Raw genomic sequence first — 21,152 nt, forward strand, 5'->3', positions numbered from 1 at the left:
ATAGGAGTGCTGTACACATGATAATAGTTTATAAGAGGAAAACTCAGTCTACCCTTGCGTGATCAAGTCACATGGGAGAGTACCACAGACTGATTCTGATTCACTTTTAATCACTTCTCCATTAAAACAAACCTTTACTTCTCCTTATTTAATTCATGTATTTTTGTAGTTTAGGCAGAAAAGAAAAAATGTACTGTGGCCACCGAAGCATTATATCTAAGCTATTAAAAGCTAAAGCCTTGGAATATGAAAAGTCAGACATCCGACTCCTGAGGAAAATAAGTTTGAAACTCATATTGAAATACTGTCCTCACAATAACCTCCAGTGCCTACAGCTTCCACGGACCAGCACAGTTACCATCATCACCACCACAACATACACAGTACAATAAACAAAGCTGGATGAATAGAGAAATTAAATTAGCTGCTGTTTGTTAATAGGTGAGGACACATGAAGATTTGCTGCCACCTACATACTGCTCTTTTCTGGGTTAATTAAAAATAAGGAATTCTAAAATAAAGGCATTTACAACACTTACACCTGAGTTGGTATGCAAACTAATAATATGTACAGCATATTATTAAGTATTGTTAGGTATTATTAAGTATTGCTAAATATTATAACAGTAAAACAGACTGTCTTTATGGAATAACTCCTACTGACATGAAACAGAATCCAGTAATGTCACAGAGAACTATCATTGACCCAACTGCACAAAAGCTTCTGTTCTCCTGTAAAACAAGGAAGAAAATAAACCCTTTGCTTTCAATGATTTGCAGTCATTATTCCCCCTTTAATGTGGAGGGATTCAGACATTATACTGTGATGCACAATGCAGATAAATGAAGATGAAAGTGAACAAATTGTTCTTCACATCTATCTTTCTGTAATTAAAGGAGTGTGGTGCACTTGCTATATAAAAACAATGTTCCCACAAAGAGATCAACATTAAATCCAGACTATATTTGAAAAAGTAACAAGTACTTTCCTTTAGGAAGTCAGTATTTTATCACAGCTATAAGTAATTAGGTAATATCTGAAGTTAAACACTGACCTTTTAAATGGTCATTATAGTTACCTGAATTTGAAAGCAGATGCATTCAGCAGTAGCAGTTCAAAATACAAGCGAAGACTGTATCCGCATCTTTAGTCCCCAACTGATTTCACTAACTTTCTTCCTTTTTTTTTTTTTTTCTTTTCTTTAAAGAAACAAGGAGTTGCAGCAATAGCAATGCAAGCAAATGATTTCTTATATTTTTTCATACCTGTGGAAGGTATGTTGGTAGTGCTTAGTGCCTCCTCACTGACAAGACAGCAAAATTTTATCTCTTAGAACAAAGAAGGAACGTCCAAATCTTATTTAAGACAAACGTGAACTATGGTACTCGGAGGGCTAATTTCATGTTGATACTGTAAGACTGAAATACAGAGTCACAAATCTGGCCTCTCAGCACAGTTGCCCACCTCACCCCACATTTCATGCAGTAGCTAAGAATTAGATAGTTGATGGAATAACAAGCACGATGCTATGTCCATCATTTCTTTCATTAAAATGTGTGAGTCAAAATACTGTGGGATCTGTATTTCTCCAGGGTATTTTTATAGCTAGGTATATCTGCCCACTCAGTTTGTAAGCATTTATTCAATAACATTCAGCTTGTCTTTTGAAGCATGGCAGCATTTTTGCTTTGGTGTTTTTGTCTCATATGTAGACAATGGATGCCTGCAGCCTGTGTGCAACAATAGCACATTTTGCATATAACAAAAGATGAAGAGGTATATCAAAATGGAAGGAAAAATAAGATTTGTAGGTCTTTACTTTGCTATGGGAAACAAAAACAGAATTTCAGATCCCTGGGAATGAACTAGCTGGGTTTAATCCTAAACAGATTTTCAGCTACTCATCTAAACAGTTAGATTAGCACTTATGTCACTAATATCTGGAAACATCAACAGAGAACGGAAGGATCCAGATAAATATCTGTTCTTAGATTGTAATTTTTGATGCTTCATAATGCTGAAGCACTCTGAACAAATCCTGAAAAGCTCTCAAACACTGCAGGATTTCACCAAAAGGATAAAAGCCTTGCAGGAGCCAGTCCTTACATTGTAATAGTTGACGCTTATTTGGAGTCTCACTTCCACTCTCTGTCACTTCCACTTAACTTCGGCAGTCCTGCTGATTTCAGTGAGAGTTTTCAGGAGCTCAGAGCTCAGCATGAATTCAAATGCTTTACTGGCCTTAGCTCAAGTTATCTGGCAGAAATGTCCCGGTTTTGCTTTGAAAACATATTAAATGGAAATAGCTCCCTCTTCTGTTCTTGCTGAGACCAAGTCAGTCCCCTAAAGGAATCCAGCAACTGCAAACTACTTAGTACAGTAGTGGAGCACAGTACTGCAGTACAGTGCACAGAATGGTGCCCTGGGGATGTCCCCTTTCAGACCAGCTTCTCCTTTTCTGCTGACTCCACAAGCACTGCACAAAATTGGGAAATGTCAGCACGTCCAGCTACAGATGAGTGAAGTCAGTACAAGTGATTTCTTGGTCAGAGTCTCCCCAAAGAATTTTATCCAGTCCAACATGCTTTTGACAGTGTAAAAAACACTCATAAATATCCGACAGTATATTCATTGCTTAACAAATACCAGGAGTACACTTACTCTTCTCAGCTTTGTTTGGGAGCTGTTGAAAGCCCACTGAAGCTGTATTCTCTACCTCAATTAATCTTAATTGTGAGGTAATAAGCCATCTTGAAACTGGAAAGGATCGAGTGGTGGGTTAGCACTACCTGATATGCTCGGTCAAACTATATGGAACAAAAGTCATAGAGAGTCAGACCCCAGTGTTTCTGATTCCTGAGTTCCTTATGAGCTGGCTCTGTGCACTTCCATGAAGTCATGACCTAATAAATCCCCTGGGAGCAGAACATCAAAGATGGATCTTTAGGCACCACTTCCAGTCCAGCAACAGTCAGACTTTTGTCTGGGTTTAGCTGTTATTTGACACATCTCAGGGTCCCAATACTGTGCATAATGAAGAACTGACCTCTTCTGGATTTTAAGACTTAAGATTACAGTACTTTGCCCCATCATTCAATAATCATTTTCAAATAAGGTATACTAACACAGGTAAATAACTATATAATGTTGGTTGCTGTTTTCAGTTGCTTTTTGGTCCCAGACAGGAAGCAAGTGCCCATTTGTATCTTCAGCAGACCTGCAGTTTGTTAACTCCCACAACCCCTAACACAAATGTGGACAGACCCACTATATCATCGTTTCCTCAAGGTCTCAACAGGGCCTTGTCACTCTGTTTCCCAAGATTAAAAATAAATTAAACAGGAAGAAAATAATAATCTGTGGTTGGAGTTTCACCATATCAATGAGGTTTTTTTTTTTAGCACTTAAAAAAAAAAAAAAAACACAGCAAATTAGCCATCAACATGGATCAAGTTACACTTAATAAAACAGACGTACTACTTCATGGCCCACATCAGACAATGTTGGCATCATGTGCCTTAGTTTATGAAGCAGAAGGTGGTATAAACTCCGCAACATTTCTACTGAATATGACACGTTCTCACCTCTAGCACTGAGAGTGCAGTACAGGACCAACTCTCAGGGTGCCTGAGCCCTGTGTATGACTTTACTGACTTTCTGTGTGAGCTGTTGCATACAAGTTTCTCTATACCTGCTTTAGTGTTCCCATCTGTAGTATGGACAAAGAGATAGTCATCCCTTGCTTAAATTTTGAGAGCTGCTGAAGAAAAGCACTAGGTATGAGGCAATTGTTTTTACTATGATCATTTTCTATAGGCACAGACACGGCACAGTTGGCTTGCACTGCTCAAAAGAAGGAGTCTCTCTAAACCTTTTATATCAATGTGAATCACTGCAGTCCAATAAAAAAATAAAAATAAAAATCTGAGTACACTTTGAATAAAATACTTTGAGACACAGGAGCATTGTGGATGCAGCATCATGGTGCACGGGGATGCTAACTGGGCTCAGTCAAATGCTGCAGTGACATGGGTTATCCTCATTCAAAAACTCACCACAGTGTCTCATTGTGGTACACAACTGTGCTGGCAACTAAACCAGCTTGTTTGGGTATAGCTTGGATAGTTCGACACAACTGCACTGAGCCATGTGGATATGCCTATGCGGTTGGCTGGTGTTCCTTCATTTTATCTTCGGAGGCTTTTCTGTATGTACAACTACAACATTGAGAGCAGTCATCAGTGCTGTTTCCTAAGATGTAGGTGACCTCTGCAGGTGGGAATCACTTGTACTGCTTGTATGTCTGAGGTTTAGTGGTCTGAGTCTGAACTAGTAACACTCAGCTCCCTTTATAGGCAGCTAAAAGAAACAAGCGCCTATGGGGTCTCTCCACTGACCAAGGAAGGTGTTCAGAATGGTTTGGGATTTCAAAAGTAGTAAGTTAAATCTTAAAATTTCTCTGCCTTTAAGCACTTTCACCTCTGCTTCCCATCAATGCAATCAGAATGCATATCTCAGTCTCTTTTAGTCCTCCATCATATTTCCTTGACTTTTTAGTACAGTATTTTTACAAATATTCTTACCTGAGGCCTGATAACCAATTCTCACTTTTCTTGAGGGCCCTTTCTCTCTTCTCTCTTCCAGTCCCTGAATGTCTGTGAGAGGCACCCACTTTAAGGCTTTTTTCATTGCTTTCTGTACAAAAGCTTGGAACTGATTTTCTTTCTTCTGTCTTCGTCCTCCCTCTTTCAGAGAGCAGTTTGGCAAAAGAGTCATCTGTATCTCTGGGGATGTTTCTTAGTTTTTCAGAAGCTGAAACTGTGTGTGAGCTTGACAAAGTCCTTGATGCAAACTCTGTATTTACTTGTGTTGAAGATTCTTTACTTTCCTGAGAATCAACGCTTGGGACACTCAGGTCATTTCCTTCCTGTTTTTCACCCTTGAGCTGTGCTGTGCTGCTTATGCTAGTGGAGCGTTTTGAAAGCCTTCTTTTTTGCAGATCCTAGAAATAAGTGCCATTAAAATTATAGATTAAAATTTGAGTATCTTTACACAAACATGGAAAGCAAAGGAAAGCTCTATCACTAATACTGGACTAAACAGTTTCTTCATTATTAGGAACCAGGTTAAAGAGTAATTTCTTTTGTATAATAAACAAAAAAAAATACATACACTTTTACTTACAATTTGAACAGTAGCAAAGGTGCTGTATACTTTAGTAATTGCTTTCTTTTACCCAAGAACATAAACAAAGTAACGTATAAAAACTTAATTTGGGGGTTGTACTCAAGAGAACCCAGACTTATATGGCATTTTCCTGGACAGCCTGCCTGTTACAAGTATCTAGTCTTTTTTTCTGAATCAGAGCTCTTCAGAAAAAATCCAAGTAATTTATTTAACTTTCACATTTACTTCGGTATTAGCAAAATGAAATGTTTAAAATACTTAATTTTTTATAAGCTTAATTTTACACAGGCAAAGTTCCTGTCGATATAAAGGAGCACGAAAGAAAAAAAAAAAAAAAAAGAGAGAGACACAAGAATTTTAGAATTGTGTTTTAAAAGCAATTATTGACAGAATATGGTCTATTCGGACCAATTTAGAAACATAACTTTAATGAAAGTTATATTTTTAATTCCATACTGCTACTGATTAAACGTGGGGTTTCAGAAAAACCTGTGGAGATCAGACACCCATGGCTAAGAAAACTTTAAGAGCTAAAGTAAAGAAGCAATTCCCTAAGGCAAATGGAAAATCCCAGCTGTCAAGAGAGATGAGATACCAAAAGTGGAAAACATTTATAAAGAAATGCTGCAACCAAAGATCACAGATCTGAGTGCAGTGCTTCTTTCTGAAACAGTATGAATTTCTGAATTAACCACAACCACTGCCCTAACCTGCCACATCTTTTCAGAGCACAGATTTCAGATTAGCATGCAGAAGTCACTTGAATATTATTTGCAAATTAGTTCATTGCAGAAGGTTACATATAAAATCTCTGGTCATGCCCAATATTTTATAAGCACTGGAAATCACCTCTGGTGAACTTGCTACTGGTCCAGCCATCATTCCTCTGACAATGAGACCAGACCTGGGCCTGTGCTTGTCCTTCACTGTAGCTTGAAGCTCTTCAGAAATCATTGTTGCTTTTAAATCTTCTTGACTATCTTTTAACTTCTTATCCCCATCAGAGGTTAATTGGCTATTGCATATTGTCTCCATATGGCATTTTTCACTTTTGTGCTGGTGTTTTCTGGATGAAAGGATTTTATCTAGTGGATTCTCGACATGGTATCTACAAGAAAGAAAAAGAAACAAAAATTCAAACAGCCAAGGGATACTAAATGAAATCAATGAAACCAGCACCTTGGCAAATTAAATCACTGCTGTCAAGTTAAGTTGCATGTTACCTAGCAGTGGTACTCAAATACAATCACTTTTCACTTAAACATCTTTATGTAGGTCTTCAGGAGATTATTTCAATATTACTCGGTGTCACATGTTTAAGACTTTATCTTAATCTTATGTTTACTTATTTTGATATGTACCATATTAAAAATAAATAAATAAATAAATAAAGCAAGCCATATATTTCAAATGAGATAGGTCCTACTGATAGGACTAGAGGAAATGGCCTCAAGTTGCACCAGGGGAGGTTCAGGTTGGAAATGAGGAGACATTTCTGCTCAGAAAGAGTGGTCAGGCACTGGGACGGGTTGCCCAGGGAGGTGGTAGCGTCACTGTCCCTGGCAGTGTTAAAGGAAAGGTTGGACCTGGTGCTTAGGGACACGGTTTAGTGGTGACATTGGTGGTAGGGGGATGGTTGGACCAAATGATCTTGAAGGTCTTTTCCAACCTTAACGATTCTGTGATTCTACCACAAGCAGTTCCCCTTCCTTCTCCATCTGTTGAATGGCAGTTTGAAAACCTGTTAACATTTTTGCTAACATTCTCTGTTATCATATAACTCAGAGTGACTCAGCTGACCTCCTTCACACTTTGTTCAAATATAGAACATTTATTTTAATTCAAAAGTAATATGATAATATGTCGCTACATCGCTGTCATTTGACCTTTTCCATATTCATCAACCTAGCCCTCACCAGAAGGCAACTCAAGGTGTAGTTCACTGTTTGCATTGGTTTTCCTACACATATTTAATACTATAAACAAGCTTTTCTGAAATGCAACTGAGATTCATTTAGATCTCTCTGTTTGTATCACACTATACGCATTTCTTTTTCAAAAATACTTTTCAACGAACCATGTTCTTACTGATAAAAAATAATAATAATAATAAAAAAAATCATCATTTCTGCCTTCTTACACATCCTGCAAGAAATCATGAAAGGTTCGATTTTCTTCATTAGTCTCTCTTTCACTGGCTGCAAAACATTAGATCCTTATGGTCCCTTCCAACCCAAAGCATTCTATGATTCCATGATTCTGTGATACAAGATCATTGTTAAATAGAAGTTCTTTTATTTAGCTGTTCCCACTTCATTGAAACCTCTTCTGCATCATTTGATAAATTTATATTCTAGGTAACCCAAAAATAATACTAGCCTTCTTCTATGATAACTGTCCTACTTTTGTTTTTAACTCTAGGACGTTTTTCTCCATCTCATTTCACAGTAATGTAATTCAATGAGCTGAAGCATCTTGTATCACATAAACATGAATTTTATTTAATCAGTGTGGGTTTGGGTTTTTTTTTGTTTGTTTTTGTTTTCAGTAATATGTCTATCTGCGAAGACACGCTCCATATGTAAACAGAAGGGTGCATGATCAATCTCTGGGTGCATTATGAAATCTGAGGACTGTTACTCCTGACCTAGGACCACATAACTCCTCATTGCCAAAGGGCACAGCTAGCTTAGAGGTCACTTTAACACCTAGAGACACTGAAAAAAATAATTCTGAGGTCAGGTAAAAGGAAAGAGATGGAAGCAGGATTCTTAAATAAGGAACTGGTGAACAGAATCTAATTACACTCTCCACTCCTGCTTCCATTATTAAAAATTATCCAGGTAGTTACAATTAAACCTAATTTCAGGCACTGGCTGCTTGACCGGGTAATGTCTCATTTCTCCCTAGCCAGAGGGGGTAGAAATGGCTATGAGGATCACACAACCACACTTCTGCCCCAGTGTTTCTCCCACTGATACGTTTTATAGGCAGAAAAAGGACACGGCTTATCCGACCTGGCAAGCTGCCTATGACAGTCCTTACAACAGCTTTGCAGCTTCTTTCCACGGCCATACGACAGGCCAGAAACACAGCCCAGCTGCATGGCTGGGACAAGACCTGATTCGAGATATAACTGGGGTATCTGCCTGTGTCCAAGGGTCCAATTCTCAGCTACCTTTAAAAGAAAATAGTTACAAATAGCAGAGATACTGATATATATCAGGACAGACCCTAAAACCCACATTCCCCACTCCTATTGCAAAAGACAATTTCAAACCCACTTGGTCCATTTTTACTTTAGAATGATAGAATATTCTGAGTTGAAGGGGACCCACAAGGATCATTGAGTTCGACTCCTGGCTCCACACGGGACCACCCTAAAAACAGACAATAAGGTCTGAGAGCATTGTCCAAATGCTTCTTGAACTCTGGTACGCTCAGTGCCATGACCACTGCCCTGGGGAGCCCGTCCCAGTGCCTGACCAACCTCTTGGGGAAGAACCTTTTCCTAAAACCCAGCCGGACCCTCAATTGCTCCTCCTTCATTGCTCCTGCGATGTCTTTAGGCCTCACACACCCTAAGAAGGCATTAAGCAGTAAATTTCCTATGGTGCTTAAGAATGCATAAAAATAGGTACAAACTCAAACAGGATTTAGACAGAAATGAGCAAGCCAGTACAGGATTCTGCTCCCTTTTGTGCTGGCAGCTTTCAGTGTGCACTTGGGTTTCCAGGCTTGTATACACAAAAAGTTCATAGAATCATCTAGGCTGGAAAAGACCTTTGAGATCTGCAAGTCCAGTCATCAACCTGACCTATCAAGTCCCGTCACTAAACCATGTCCCGAAGTGCCACATCCACACATCTCTTAAAAACCTCCAGGGATGGGAACTCCACCACTTCCCTGGGCAGACCATCCCAATGCTTGACCACCGTCTCTGTGAAGAATTCTTCCTAACAACCAATCTAAACCTCCCTGAAGTTGGACACTTCTTTTCACTTTCCAATTTTCCTTTTATCTGCTGTTTTTGCTTCCCGTTACCCCTCTGGCTCAAGCAGCAAAAGCAAAAACTTTCCTCCATAGAATTATAGAATCGTTAGGGTTGGAAGAGACCTGCACGATCATCTGGTCCAACCATCCCCCTACCACCAATGTCACCATTAAACCATGTCCCTAAGCACCAGGTCCAACCTTTCCTTGAACACCCCCAGGGACGGTGACGCCACCACCTCCCTGGGCAACCCGTCCCAATGCCTGACTGCTCTTTCTGAGAAAGAATAACTCCTAATTTCCAACCTGAACCTCCCCTGGTGCAACCTGAGGCCATTCCCTCATGGGGGAATAGCGCCTGTGGTGTAATGGGGGGGTCCTTCCTCACAGACCCGTGCTGCACCCCACCCCTCACCCACACTTGTCTGCAAATGTGGCTTTAACATTGTCCCTTCACGTGTGTATGTATGTACAGTATGCTTGCTATGGGGGGGAACGTGTAAACCTGGATGTTTAGGTGAACTCAAGACCCCCCTTCTCACAGCTTTAACCCCAGTGGAGGACTACAACCATAGAGTGCCCTCCAGCGCAAGGCAGAGCGGCCCCTTAGCGCACCACTTCCGGAGCAACGACGGCCGCTCTGGGCCAGCAGCCGAACTCTATCGTGCCCTCCCCATCTCGCGCGGCGGGCGGGGGAGGGAAGCGCTCCGCTGCCAATGCGCATGCGTTGGCAGGGCTATAAGTAAAGGGGCGGGGGGGTGGGCGCCATTTTGTGGAGGGCGGGTGGGTAGGTGGGTGTCGGGTCACGTCGGTGCTGTTCGGTGTCTGGGGGTGGTATTAAGGGTTTTCTCTGTAGGAGAAAGCTTGTTTACTGTAATGAAAGTATCTTAAGACACTCAAGAGGCTTACGGGGAGATTAGGGTGTCTTGTAGAGTGGGGAGAAAATGAGACAGGTCCAAGCACTGAGGCTGGGTGAGCTGGGGTAGTGTCACACAGGGGAGAGAGGATTATTCTGCATGTAATAAAACTCCTATATCTGATATATATATATATATATATATATTTCTCCCTGCAATGCCTTCTTAGCAAGCACCAAATCTTAGCTGGTTACGTCCACTCTCAAAATTGTGGTTTTCTTCCCTAGTGAGCATGGACTTGCTGAGGTTTTGGAAATGCTAACATGTAGAAGCAGCTAGCTTGAGCATGCTGTATTTAGGATGAGGAATAAAATGGGATGAATTCCCTAAGAATTGGGGTGGAGAAGGTGAATTGCTTCCTTGTGCCCGTTTTAAAAGCTTTCTGTCAAAGCACAATTAGAGTTGGTCCTGCTGTTTTGAGACACTAACAAAAAATGAAATTGAAAAACTTACTATGTGCTGTTTTCAAATATTTTCAATGATAAAAATAACTAAGCCTATACTGTTTGCGACAATACTGAATGTAAGACTGTAGGCCTTGCTTTTGACTGTCTAAAGCATGGGTATATTCATAGTCTGAGTGCAGGTGGTTAGTTACCCATCAGACTATACACTTCAATTTGAATACTTTCCAGTTTACCAGGCATAAAAGATCAGATTTGTATGTGCTTCATTGACTGAAAGATGTAGTTGAGATTATCAAGTCTTTGTAATCGCCAGGGAGTATAAAATAGGGTGGCTTACTTGGGAGATATTAATAATTTGGAATTTCTTGTTTTGTGTTACTAAGTTAACTAATACAGGGTGCTGTAGCTGAAAGTATAAATGACAAACCACTTAATGCTATTTCACTTAAAAAAAAAAAAAAAAAAAGGACAAGGCAAAGAGAAATCAGACTATACCTGGAGGTTTGAGTTTTGCTCTCATCAGGCATACTGGCACTCCCAAATGCATGATCTTCATCTGAGAAGTCAGGTGGATGAGATGTTGAGCTCTTACTTTGAGGGGCTGACAGAGCAGAACTTGAACTGGTGATTCTGGAGGTCCCACGGTGCTCAAGGAAGTAATTAGTAATAATTTCAAGAAGTGTTTTAAGTGGGTTCTCCTTTGCCTATTCAAGAAGAAAAACAAAGGTGTTTGTGACTATTGAAAGTCTTTATTAATCTTGCTGCAACCTAAGATGGGATGGTGTTTTGTAGAGTAGCTGAACGTGATAACTATTTTCTAGAGTCAGCTACTGGTGGGTGTAAATGATGTGGCTGTACAAACAATACATAAAGGGAGAAGTTGTGGGGAGTAGCAACACCTCCAAGATTTTCATGTGTTAAATGAAGTAAGCATGACACAAGTAACAACCTGTCCTCAGCTAAATACTGCAAAGTATGGTAGCTATATCAGAGTACATTTCTTCTAATCACAGAAATGTAGTGGTTGGAAGGGACCTCAAGAGATCATCAGGTCCAACTCCCCTGCCAAAGCAGGTTCCCTAGAGCAGGTTGCCCAGGTAGGCGTCCAGACAGGCCTTGAATATCTCCAGAGAAGGAAACTCCACAACCTCCCTGGGCGGCCTGTTCCAGTGCTCCATCACCCTCACTGTGAAGAAGTTCTTTCGCATGTTGGTGTGGAACTTCCTGTGCTCCATTTTGTGGCCATTGCCCCTTGTCCTGTCCCCACAAACCACTGAAAAAGAGCTTGGCCATATCCCTTTGTCTCCCACATTTCATATGTATTTATAAACATTGATAAGATCCCCTCTCGGTTGTCTTTTCCCAAGGCTGAACACACCCAGGTCTTTCAGCATTTCCTCACAGGGGAGATGTTCCAGGCCCCGTATCATCTGTGTGGCCCAGAACTGGAGACAGTACTCCAGGTGAGGCCTGACCAGGGCAAAGTAGAGGGGGAGGATCACCTCTCTTGACCTGCTGGCCATGCTCCTTTTAATGCACACCAGGATCCCGTTGGCCTTCTTGGCCACCAGGGCATACTGCTGGCTCATGGCCAACCTGTCATCTACCAGGACCTCCAGGTGTTGCCTGGTCAACTTCTGAAGAATTTAGAATGAACTGCAAATAATACCTGACACGCAAACTCTTATTTAACTGTTTTTTCAGCAGTCATGAAAGATGGATGATATATATATTGCCTTTTCATTAAAAAAAAAAAAAAAAAGTCTATGGCTTAAAAAATATTTTAATGTCTGCTGTAGTAGTACAGTTACATAGGGAGATTTATTTTTTTAAGTGACCTAGTAGTCCCACCATTAATACTATGCAAAAAGCATCATGATGCTTTAAGCTAATAATGAGCAGAATTGGGTCTAGGGACTAATTGGGAATTACCTATTGATGTCCCTGACATCAAACATTGCGGTCTGTATTACATTTCAAAGAATAATAAATGTGAAGAGTATAATTCTGTCTGTCAGATCTTATATAAAGATGTAAACAGAAATGGGCATAAAGAGAGAGTTCCAAAATTAAATAGCCATAATAATGGAAAAGGTGTTGAAGTGAATAACTGCTCCTGGTTTATTGGAAGATTTGTAACAAGGATTCATTAACTGCCAGGTTCTCGGCTTAGTTCCATGAGCTGTAAGGCAATCTCAACTAAATGTTGTGCTCTCCATTACTTCAGAGAACTTTAAGTGTGTCCACAGCAATGCAGTAGCAGGCACAGGCTTGAGTTCTCTGTGGTGTGGACATACCGCTGCAGTCTTGATTTGTCTGACCTGGTTCCATAGGTCTGAGACCAGATTCTGGGGAGCACCATCTCTTTCCTTACCTTGTTCTGTTTGTACAAGGAGTGCAAATGTAGGATGTTTCGAAGTTCATTCCTGTTATTGATGCTAAGCGCAGAACGTGGAAGCTCTTGGTCCATGGTACTGATGGTTTTCTTCAATCCCTGAAAAGGCCAAGCAGGAGATTTTAGAGTACCTGAGACAGTACAACTAACCAAAGATTTCATTACTGACTTTGTTGGATGCAATATGAAATTTCTGGGTACATTAAAATGGTGGAAATTAATAACATGCTAAGCATTAAACCTGTACTTTAATGAGACCATTTAGCGTTACTGCAGCTGACATGTAAAAAATACTTAAGGTGGTAATGCTGTCAGTGAGGTGGAAATAATCAAACATGGGGGAAAAAAAAAAAAAAAAGAAAAAAAAAAAGACCCCCATGCAGCTGATTTCAGCTACATAACAGCTTCACATAAGACTTGAGTGATCTGTGTGAAGGCCCCTGCTAATACCTGGGCTTCTTGTTCAAATAATGTCAGGAATACCAAGTTGGCTTTTTCCATCAAGGTGTGATACAGCTTCTTGTAAATGTGATTCTGACCTATGTAATTACAAAGTCTGAACGTCAGGTGTAGTCTGTGTTTTGGCAGGTTCAGAAAAAAAATCAGGACCTTTATCCTGATCACATTATTCTGATCAGTGTCTATATTGGGAATCAGTCTGATCCTCATGGCATCAACTGGTTTGGGGTCTTCAGGTGGCTCAGTACACGGTGGTGGTTTATAGGATCATAGGAAGATCATACTAATTTAAATTGTTACAGGTGAATCCAATTATAGCTTTTATTCTATTTGGGAAAAAAAAAAAAAAACTAAATCCCTTGGATGAGTTTTTTAAAACTGAAATTAAAAATCAGCAACTCCAAGCATATTCCACTTGTTCACCACACTTCAGACTTCCTCAGGTGCTTTGAATTTATAGTCAGCATACATGGGTGTTTCAGAGACAAAATGTATGGGCATCACACTTTATGGAGGGGAAGGGATTTATCATGTAATATCAGAGTGGGTTCCTGAGCTAAGTTTAGTAGTACAACATCAGACAATTTTTGAGAAAGAAAGCCCCAATGAATGACTATTATTACAAGAAAGGACTTCTTTTTTTCTGCAGATGGGTTTAGGTTTAGTGTGCTATGAACAAGTGGTGGCAAACAGGATGGTTCTCACAGCTGGTTATGAAGGAAGATTTGGGGAAAGGGAAAGGAACACTTGTGAAGAAACAGAAAAGTTTAACAGCAGAGTTGTAATATGAAACAGTTGCTGCAACTAAAGCATAAAGTACTACTGGGTGTGGTATGATCTGTTTTACCAGCAGGGCATTCCCTTTCCTTTTATGCTTTTCTTCAATTTTACTTTTGAAAGTATCTCAGAAGTGTGACAGCGTTTCATTTGAAAAATCTTCCCAGTCAGATACTGTAAGGTACCGTTCTCTCGTACTTCTGGAAGTAAATGGCAAGTAATGAATTCTGCCCTGGAAATTCTGTTGGCAAATGTTTCACCTTTGTTCACTAACATTGAAAAAGTGCATTTGGAGACTGGATGCAAAACAGATGAAGGAAAGCAAGGCTTGTGAAGCAACACTTCATCACACAGTGGTTGCTTAGGTTCTGGTACAACCAACTCATTCCTGACACTGGGGGCGGGGGGTGGGGGAGGAATATCTGCAATATTTCCTTTGGATTGAGCATAAATGCAAGTAGGTAATTTTACCTGGAAATTTGAAGGTGTCTTTTCCTCTGCTCTCAGTCCCAGTCTACCCACACCCAAATTATTTCTTTTACAAAGTTTTTTTTTTTTTTGAAAAGTACAGTGGCCACTTTCCTCCCCTTCTCCCTTTCCTCCCAGATAAATCTGCTGTTTGCCAAGCTAATGCAGAACACCACAAAAAGATGCATGTGACCATTTCCCTTAGCACCAGTACCTCTTGTTTTGTTTTAGTATTCATCTGGGAAGCTGTGTACATCTCTTGTAAAAACAAGGACGGTAGAAATAGGACAAAGCAAGGACAATAGATAAGCAATTAAGGAGGAAAACAAAAGCTTGAATCAGCACGTCTTGACTTAATCTTGTTTTCTTTTGCAGGCGCCTGTGGGTATGAATCAGGTTTTCTCAAAAGAGCAGGAAGCTGCCTTCCATGATCAGAAATAAAAGGCATTGTGGGAGATGTAGTGCAGACACTCACCCTAGGAGCTTGTTGCGGTTCAAGTCCAGCTGCTTTAAGGCTGGAAGAAGCCCCCCCTCCCAGTATTCCATAATCTTTAACATTTGTCGTGTGTCATTCCCATTTTTCCTAATGAGAAAATCGAGAGAAAGTTACCTTTCTACTGAGAAATTCCCTCACCAGTGATGCAGCCACTTCTTCCACAAAGGAGTTGTCCATTTTTTAGCCCAAAGCGCGCTCAGGGGGCGTATCCTTTACTTCATCCGACAAATCATTCGAGCCCAACAAAGCATCCGAGCCCGCCGGCATGGCAGCTCCTTGGTGCCATGGAGCAGCAGTGGGGCCGTGTTGCTGCAGAGACCCGGTGTCATCGGAAGCGTGGAGAACTCCTCCCCCGGGAGCGGTGCTCGGTGCTGGGAGAGCTCGCGGGGTAACGCCGCAGCAGGCATCTCGGTAATTGCTTGAAAAACTCAGGAGCTGCTCGGTAATAAAATTTGAGAAAGGAGTGTTTAAATCTGAGAGGCTGGGAGATTTTCAAATTTTTTTTTTTTTTAAAGTCATAGAATCATTGAATATTCTGAGTTGGAAGGGAGACACAAGGATCATCGAGTCCAATTCCTAAGTCGCTGAAGGTAGCATACAAGCTATCACTCCTGTGCTAATGCTACTTCCCACCATTATGTTTCTTGTAAAATTGCCCTCTTGTTTAATACAACAAAAATGCAGCTGTTAAATTAAGCTTCATCTCTCATATTGGTGAGACATAATCCTCAATTAAATCTTTCTTTTCAGGCTGAACCTACATTGGCCAGTTCTACAACATGATTGTGGCAAGTCACACTTTGGGCTTGGGGACCTGATTTAGGTTGGAGAGAACCTCCAGAGGTCATTGTAGTCCAACACCCTACTCAAAGCAGGGTTAAATTAGATTAGATTGGTCAGGGTAGCAGTGTCCAGGGATGGTGATTTTGATAAAACAGACTTGGGAACATTAATTTATTGCCATTTAAAAAAATAAAGCAGGATGGTGCGAAACAGAGACAAAAACTTAAAACATCATCTCCCTGCCACTCCTTCCCAGGCTCAACTTCAGTCCTTCATTCCTGGCTCTTCCATCCCCACCAAAGTGGCATGGGGAGTTGTGGTCAGTCCATACCAGCTCCTCTCTGCTGCTCCTTCCTCATCACACTGTTCCCCAGCTCCAACATGCACCCTCCCCAGGTTGCAGTTCCAAAACAAACCAATCAACCAACAAAAAAAAAAAAAAAAAAAATAAGGGGGGGGGGGGCAAAAAAATTTAGGGGTGTATGAAACCTGTTTTGATCAGGTGCCAGTAACAGGCTGCAGAATGAGGTCCTCCAGGTGATAGGGCAGTGGGAAGCTGCAGGAAACCCGTGGAGAAAACAAGCCTGGGTGGTATGCAGGGAAGAAAAAACTCTAGGCATTGGTCACAGATCCATTAGGAGACAATAAACAGCAGGTCTGCAGAAAGGAAGATAAAAGTCTTGGATGGGAGAAGCATTCTGGTTCTCCATGTTAAATAAAGTGTACTTCCTCTCCTTACCAAACAATGTTGTGGAGAAAAAAATAATGGGTTTGTGGAATCGCAGAGCCATCTATAGATCAGGTTTTGAGAAGCAAAGCGTGGCCTTGTACCTTACAAAAGCAGGAGCTGCAGCACGCCTGGAGCAAGCCCTTGGTCCTGACCACAGGGCAGTGGTTAGTTTCTTGGGTGAAACCTCAGGATTAAAGCAGGCCTCTGAAGATTGCTCTCTGCAGCACAGGGGTAAATCGCATGGCGCAGTTGAAGCAATTTACATTCACAAGTGCAGTTGAAGCAATTTACATTCACAAGAAGTGAAGTTGTTTATGGAAAACTTGTGAAGGGGGAAATGGAATCACAGAGAAGAGAGAAATGAACCAGAAGTTGTGTTAGCACATAGCAGATGGGAGCTGGGAGGTAGAAGGGGCTGTGCAAGCCCAGCACAGTGCTCGATGTAGGAATTGAAATGCACGAGTGTTTTGTGACACAGACTTCAGTAAAGCCTTGTGCTTTTTCAGAAAGCTGCAAGACAAAATTGAGTTGTGTGGTACTTGGGAACATTTAGAAGGAGCTTTTAAGTAGGTATTGGTATAACATTACAGCGAGGGCTGTAAAGCTTATTACAAATGAATGAGCTCATTGGAGAAAGTTGGGCTTGCAGAAGGTAGCTATTTCCAAAGTGAATGAGCAGTAATCAAAAGCTTGCAAAAGTCAGGAGGGAGGAAGAGCGAATATTTCTTTTCATAGGAAGGACTTTTATCCCCAGAAAGTCCCCAGTGTGGCATCAGTCAGTGCAGATGGATGTGCAGGTTTACTGCTCCTTTGCAGACAGGAATGCAGGAGCAGCTTGTGGGAATGGAGCTTAAATGCAATGCCTGAAAAAGTGTTCTGTGCCTGTTCTGCTCACGGAGTCTGCTTTCCTCTAAGAGAGAGTGAAATGCAAAGATACTGTGATAAAGTACAACAACAAAGCATAGGTCTTAAGAGCTTTTACTTCTTAATTATTAAATATCTAACAGTCTTTTTAAACAATGGATGCTGTTACGCATGTACACAGCAGTACAGCGCTATTAACCTGTAGTCAGCTTTTTGTCTCTGTTTACTTAGAAGAGCAGCAACTGCTCTAGGTTGTTTTCAATTTTCTCGAGTTGAAATGTAAATGCCAGGAATGCCCTCTTGCGTTCAGATGTCAGTATTGCAACAGCAGAAAAAGCTCTCATGGCAGCAGCTACTGATTTTGTACAGAGGGTGACTTTGGTACCACCAGGTTTTCTGTGACGGTTCGTTGCAGTGATGTTCTCAAGGTCTGATTTAACGCTTACCAGCAAAAATAGGTTGATTATAACCCGAGGAGGAAATTAAGTGAGGTGGCGATGTAGGACTAATTTTCCCTGAAGTAGCTCTTAGGGCACTTCTAAGAGGGGGTACTTGCGTGACGTAAGGTCTCACAAGAGCACAGAAAGCAATCTTGGATGGGATGCAAACAGAAAGAAATCAGGAAACTGCATTTCAAAGCTGGTGAATGTTTACTACTGAGCCATGACAAAGACCAGTGGGCTCCTGAAACAGAACGTCTCTAACAACCTGATTATAGTATTGATTTTCTGAGTTTTACCTTTATCTAACTAATCTACCCACAGTTTCTTGCTCTCAGTGTGTCCCCTGTTGGTGGTATAGTACATAATGAATAGAACTGCTACAGGACCTGGGTAGTTGTTGGGCATGTGGGACAATGCCTCTTCAATACTTGCACATACTATTAAGTACTCAACAGGCTCACAGTAAGTTGAAAGCAGTCACTACAGTAACATGGGACAGATCTTTCAGCATCATCCCACCAAGAAATTAGGTGCTGATGACATGCTCCACCTCCCTGCAGCCTGAGGGAAGCACCCCTGAGGTCATGGGGTTCCTCGGGTAAATAAGGTTGCATTAGGCAGTGCCAAAGGGGATGTGCTATTTCTGTAGGAAATTCAATGTGAAGTCCTGTGGAAGGGGATTTTTTTACTATACAAAATCCTTTTGCTAGTTTGTTTTACATATTTTACGCTAGTGACATTGATAGCCTTGTACTGGCAAGCACCAAAATGTGTATGTTCAAGTGGTCTGGCCAGCATCACGTACCTGCAGCCTGGAGGGAAGAGGGGCACTGGCTGTCAAACCCTCACTGTGTTGTCCTTTGGGTTCCTCTTGATCAGCAATGATGGGCACTTTTGGCAATGTTTATCTTACACTCAACACAAGCACAGCTTAACTGGAAGCCTCTGTTGCTGTTATCCATTTTCCCAATGCCAGAGAGGAACAGCAGATCTGCTCCACAAAGGAAAGGGAGCTTGGTGACCACAGCACAGGCAGGGGAGTGACCTCCCCAGCAAGGTGCAGGCCGGCATTGCCTGAGCAAGGGAGCAGGTTAGGGCTGCTGGCAGCAATGGCCTTCAGCAGTAGTCCAGTGACCACCAGATGTGAAGTGAGGAGTTGTGTCTGAGGCCAGTCTGGGAGGCCAGACCGTCAAACTGGGACAGGACTGGGCACAGGACTGCCAGTGCCATAGCACAAGGGAGGACCCAAGGCCCAGGCCTGACCTAAAGTGGGGCTCCTGGATCCATGTGCAGTGGGCTTGGGGTGAAGGCCTCAGGGATAGCCGTGGCAGAGGCAGTGTCCTGACACTTAACAGATGTATTTTAGAGAGTGTGGAGAAGAGCATCCAAAATGTCCACCACAAGCTTCTTTTCATGGACTTGTCACTACTGAATTGGTGCGCCCCTGCCTGCCACAGCCAGAGCCCTGGTGTAAAGGCCACCCTCTTTACAACTGAAACTATTGTTTCCTAGGGACATGTTTCATGGTGCTGAACTCACAGCGACAGCTTGTTAATGTTTTAGTAACACTTAAAAAATTGTTCTTCTCCTTCTGCAGTGGTCTACTGCTGCTTGTCTTCTCCAGCCCCATGAATCTGTACTAGCTTGTCTTGCTCAGGTTTATCTGGAAAATGTACTATTAATAGACAGATAGTCCAGACACTGGGAAGTCCTGTTCCCAAATGCTACGCTTTATTAATGAAGGCTATTACTTAAAAGCGTTGGCTAGACTATTTTTACTGTGTTCCTCCAAAACTTACTGCCATGTCTGCAGTGCAGTAGCCACAGCCTCCTGTGGCTTCTGTACTTGCATATGCTGGTCATGGGAGTTAGTAGTGATAGTGCCAAGAAGTTTCTCTGCAAGCAGCAAGGCAAGCTAAGTCATCCCTGGTGCTCCCAGTCACTTAGTATCTTGTGTCACCGCTACTCACCATGTGCCCTACAGTCCGTTCTGATCAAAGAACCGGGTTTACAGCTCTGCATGGCCAATGATCTTTAGGTTGGAGAAACAGAATGTCACAGAAAAGAAGCAGGCTGTAGTTGGGGTATTTTACTTGGTTTGGTTAGTTATCCACCAGCCTTTGACCATGATTTGGGCATAGGCTAAAACAAATAAAGAAAAAAAAAAAAAAACACCACAATCAACTATTAGAGAAATGTTTACAAGAACTTACCTTTTTCCTTATTTTCACGGCGATACATTCAGTCCATCAAAATTCCTGACAAACAGCAGGACAACATGTGAGTTTGAGGCGATAAGCATAGTCATTCCTGCTTCAGCATGGTGTCAGCCACAGGCTGGAGCTCTCTCAGCAATGTACCTGACCCAGCATGATATGTTCTTTTCCCTTGAGAGCCTCTCGAACATTTCCAGATGTTTCCTGAAATATATTTGAGCTAGCGTACTTCTCTGATTTGATTAAGTTTTGGCACACAGTGTTTTTTTCCACTGCTGTTTCATTTGTCCGAAGACTGCCTGGAAGTTTTTTTTTTTATTATTTTTATTTTTTTTTCTTGTTTGCCCAGAGAAGCTGTGGGTGCCCCATCCCTGGCAGTGCCGAAGGCCAGGCTGGATGGGGCTTTGGGCAGCCTGGGCTGGTGGGAGATGTTCCTGCCCATGGCAGGGGGTTGGAATTAGATGGGCTTTGAGGTCCCTTCCAACCCAAACCATCCTGTGATTCTATGATTTTCACTGTCATATGGAGGTTTGTGATATCCTTCCCTACTGGTCACTACTGTGGCCCATTGCTCCTTACAGCCTACAACATTACAAACTCCATCCCTCCCACTGTGAACTACACGCTGATGACTATATTGTAAAGATTATCATCCTAATAGTTTAAGTCATAAACTTATAGTAGGTTATAGTAGCAATGTATAGCAAAGGAAAAATACACAGGCCAAGAGCAGCACAACTATGGATGCTGTAGGTTCATAAGCCTAACAGTTCTGGGGCTCCATGTGAAACCAAAGTGTGTGGTGAACAATATAAACTCATTATAGCACAGGCATTTCGTGACGAGTAGTTTCCCTTCTTTGTCAACATAACTTTATTCATATGCCATTCTACTTATTCTATGTAATGGTACTCATTTCAGTGCTGTCAGCTGCCACTCAGATAGTAACCTTGGTCCTCAGCTTGTAAGGACTCCCTCCTCAGGGATTTCTACTGCTGCAGATTGAAATGCAGCAT

At 41.6% G+C, this 21,152-nt stretch overlaps 1 protein-coding gene across 5 annotated transcripts in view; it reads right to left on the bottom strand.

Annotated features, from left to right (window-relative positions):
* Positions 1–15,588, bottom strand: part of MINDY4 (MINDY lysine 48 deubiquitinase 4) — an 84,709-nt gene extending 69,121 nt beyond the window's left edge. For 2 of the 5 annotated variants that reach the window (XR_007162703.2, XR_010829035.1), the window contains exons 1-5: positions 15,215–15,585; positions 12,880–12,999; positions 11,001–11,209; positions 6,038–6,296; positions 4,585–5,003 (exon numbers count right to left, since the gene is read on the bottom strand). Coding sequence is in view for 2 of the 5 variants with exons in the window: in XM_013182477.3 (XP_013037931.3) it covers positions 4,585–5,003; positions 6,038–6,296; positions 11,001–11,209; positions 12,880–12,999; positions 15,215–15,277 (1,070 nt within the window). In the remaining 3 variants the exon portion in view is untranslated. Of the gene's footprint in view, positions 1–4,584; positions 5,004–6,037; positions 6,297–11,000; positions 11,210–12,879; positions 13,000–15,214 lie in introns of all 5 variants that reach the window. The other 3 variants (XR_001207697.3, XM_013182477.3, XM_048062322.2) reach the window with 3 other exon arrangements.
* Between the last annotated feature and the right edge of the window lie 5,564 nt (positions 15,589–21,152).

Source organism: Anser cygnoides, chromosome 2 (genome assembly GCF_040182565.1).
Source record: "Anser cygnoides isolate HZ-2024a breed goose chromosome 2, Taihu_goose_T2T_genome, whole genome shotgun sequence".
NCBI classification, from domain to species: domain Eukaryota; kingdom Metazoa; phylum Chordata; class Aves; order Anseriformes; family Anatidae; genus Anser; species Anser cygnoides.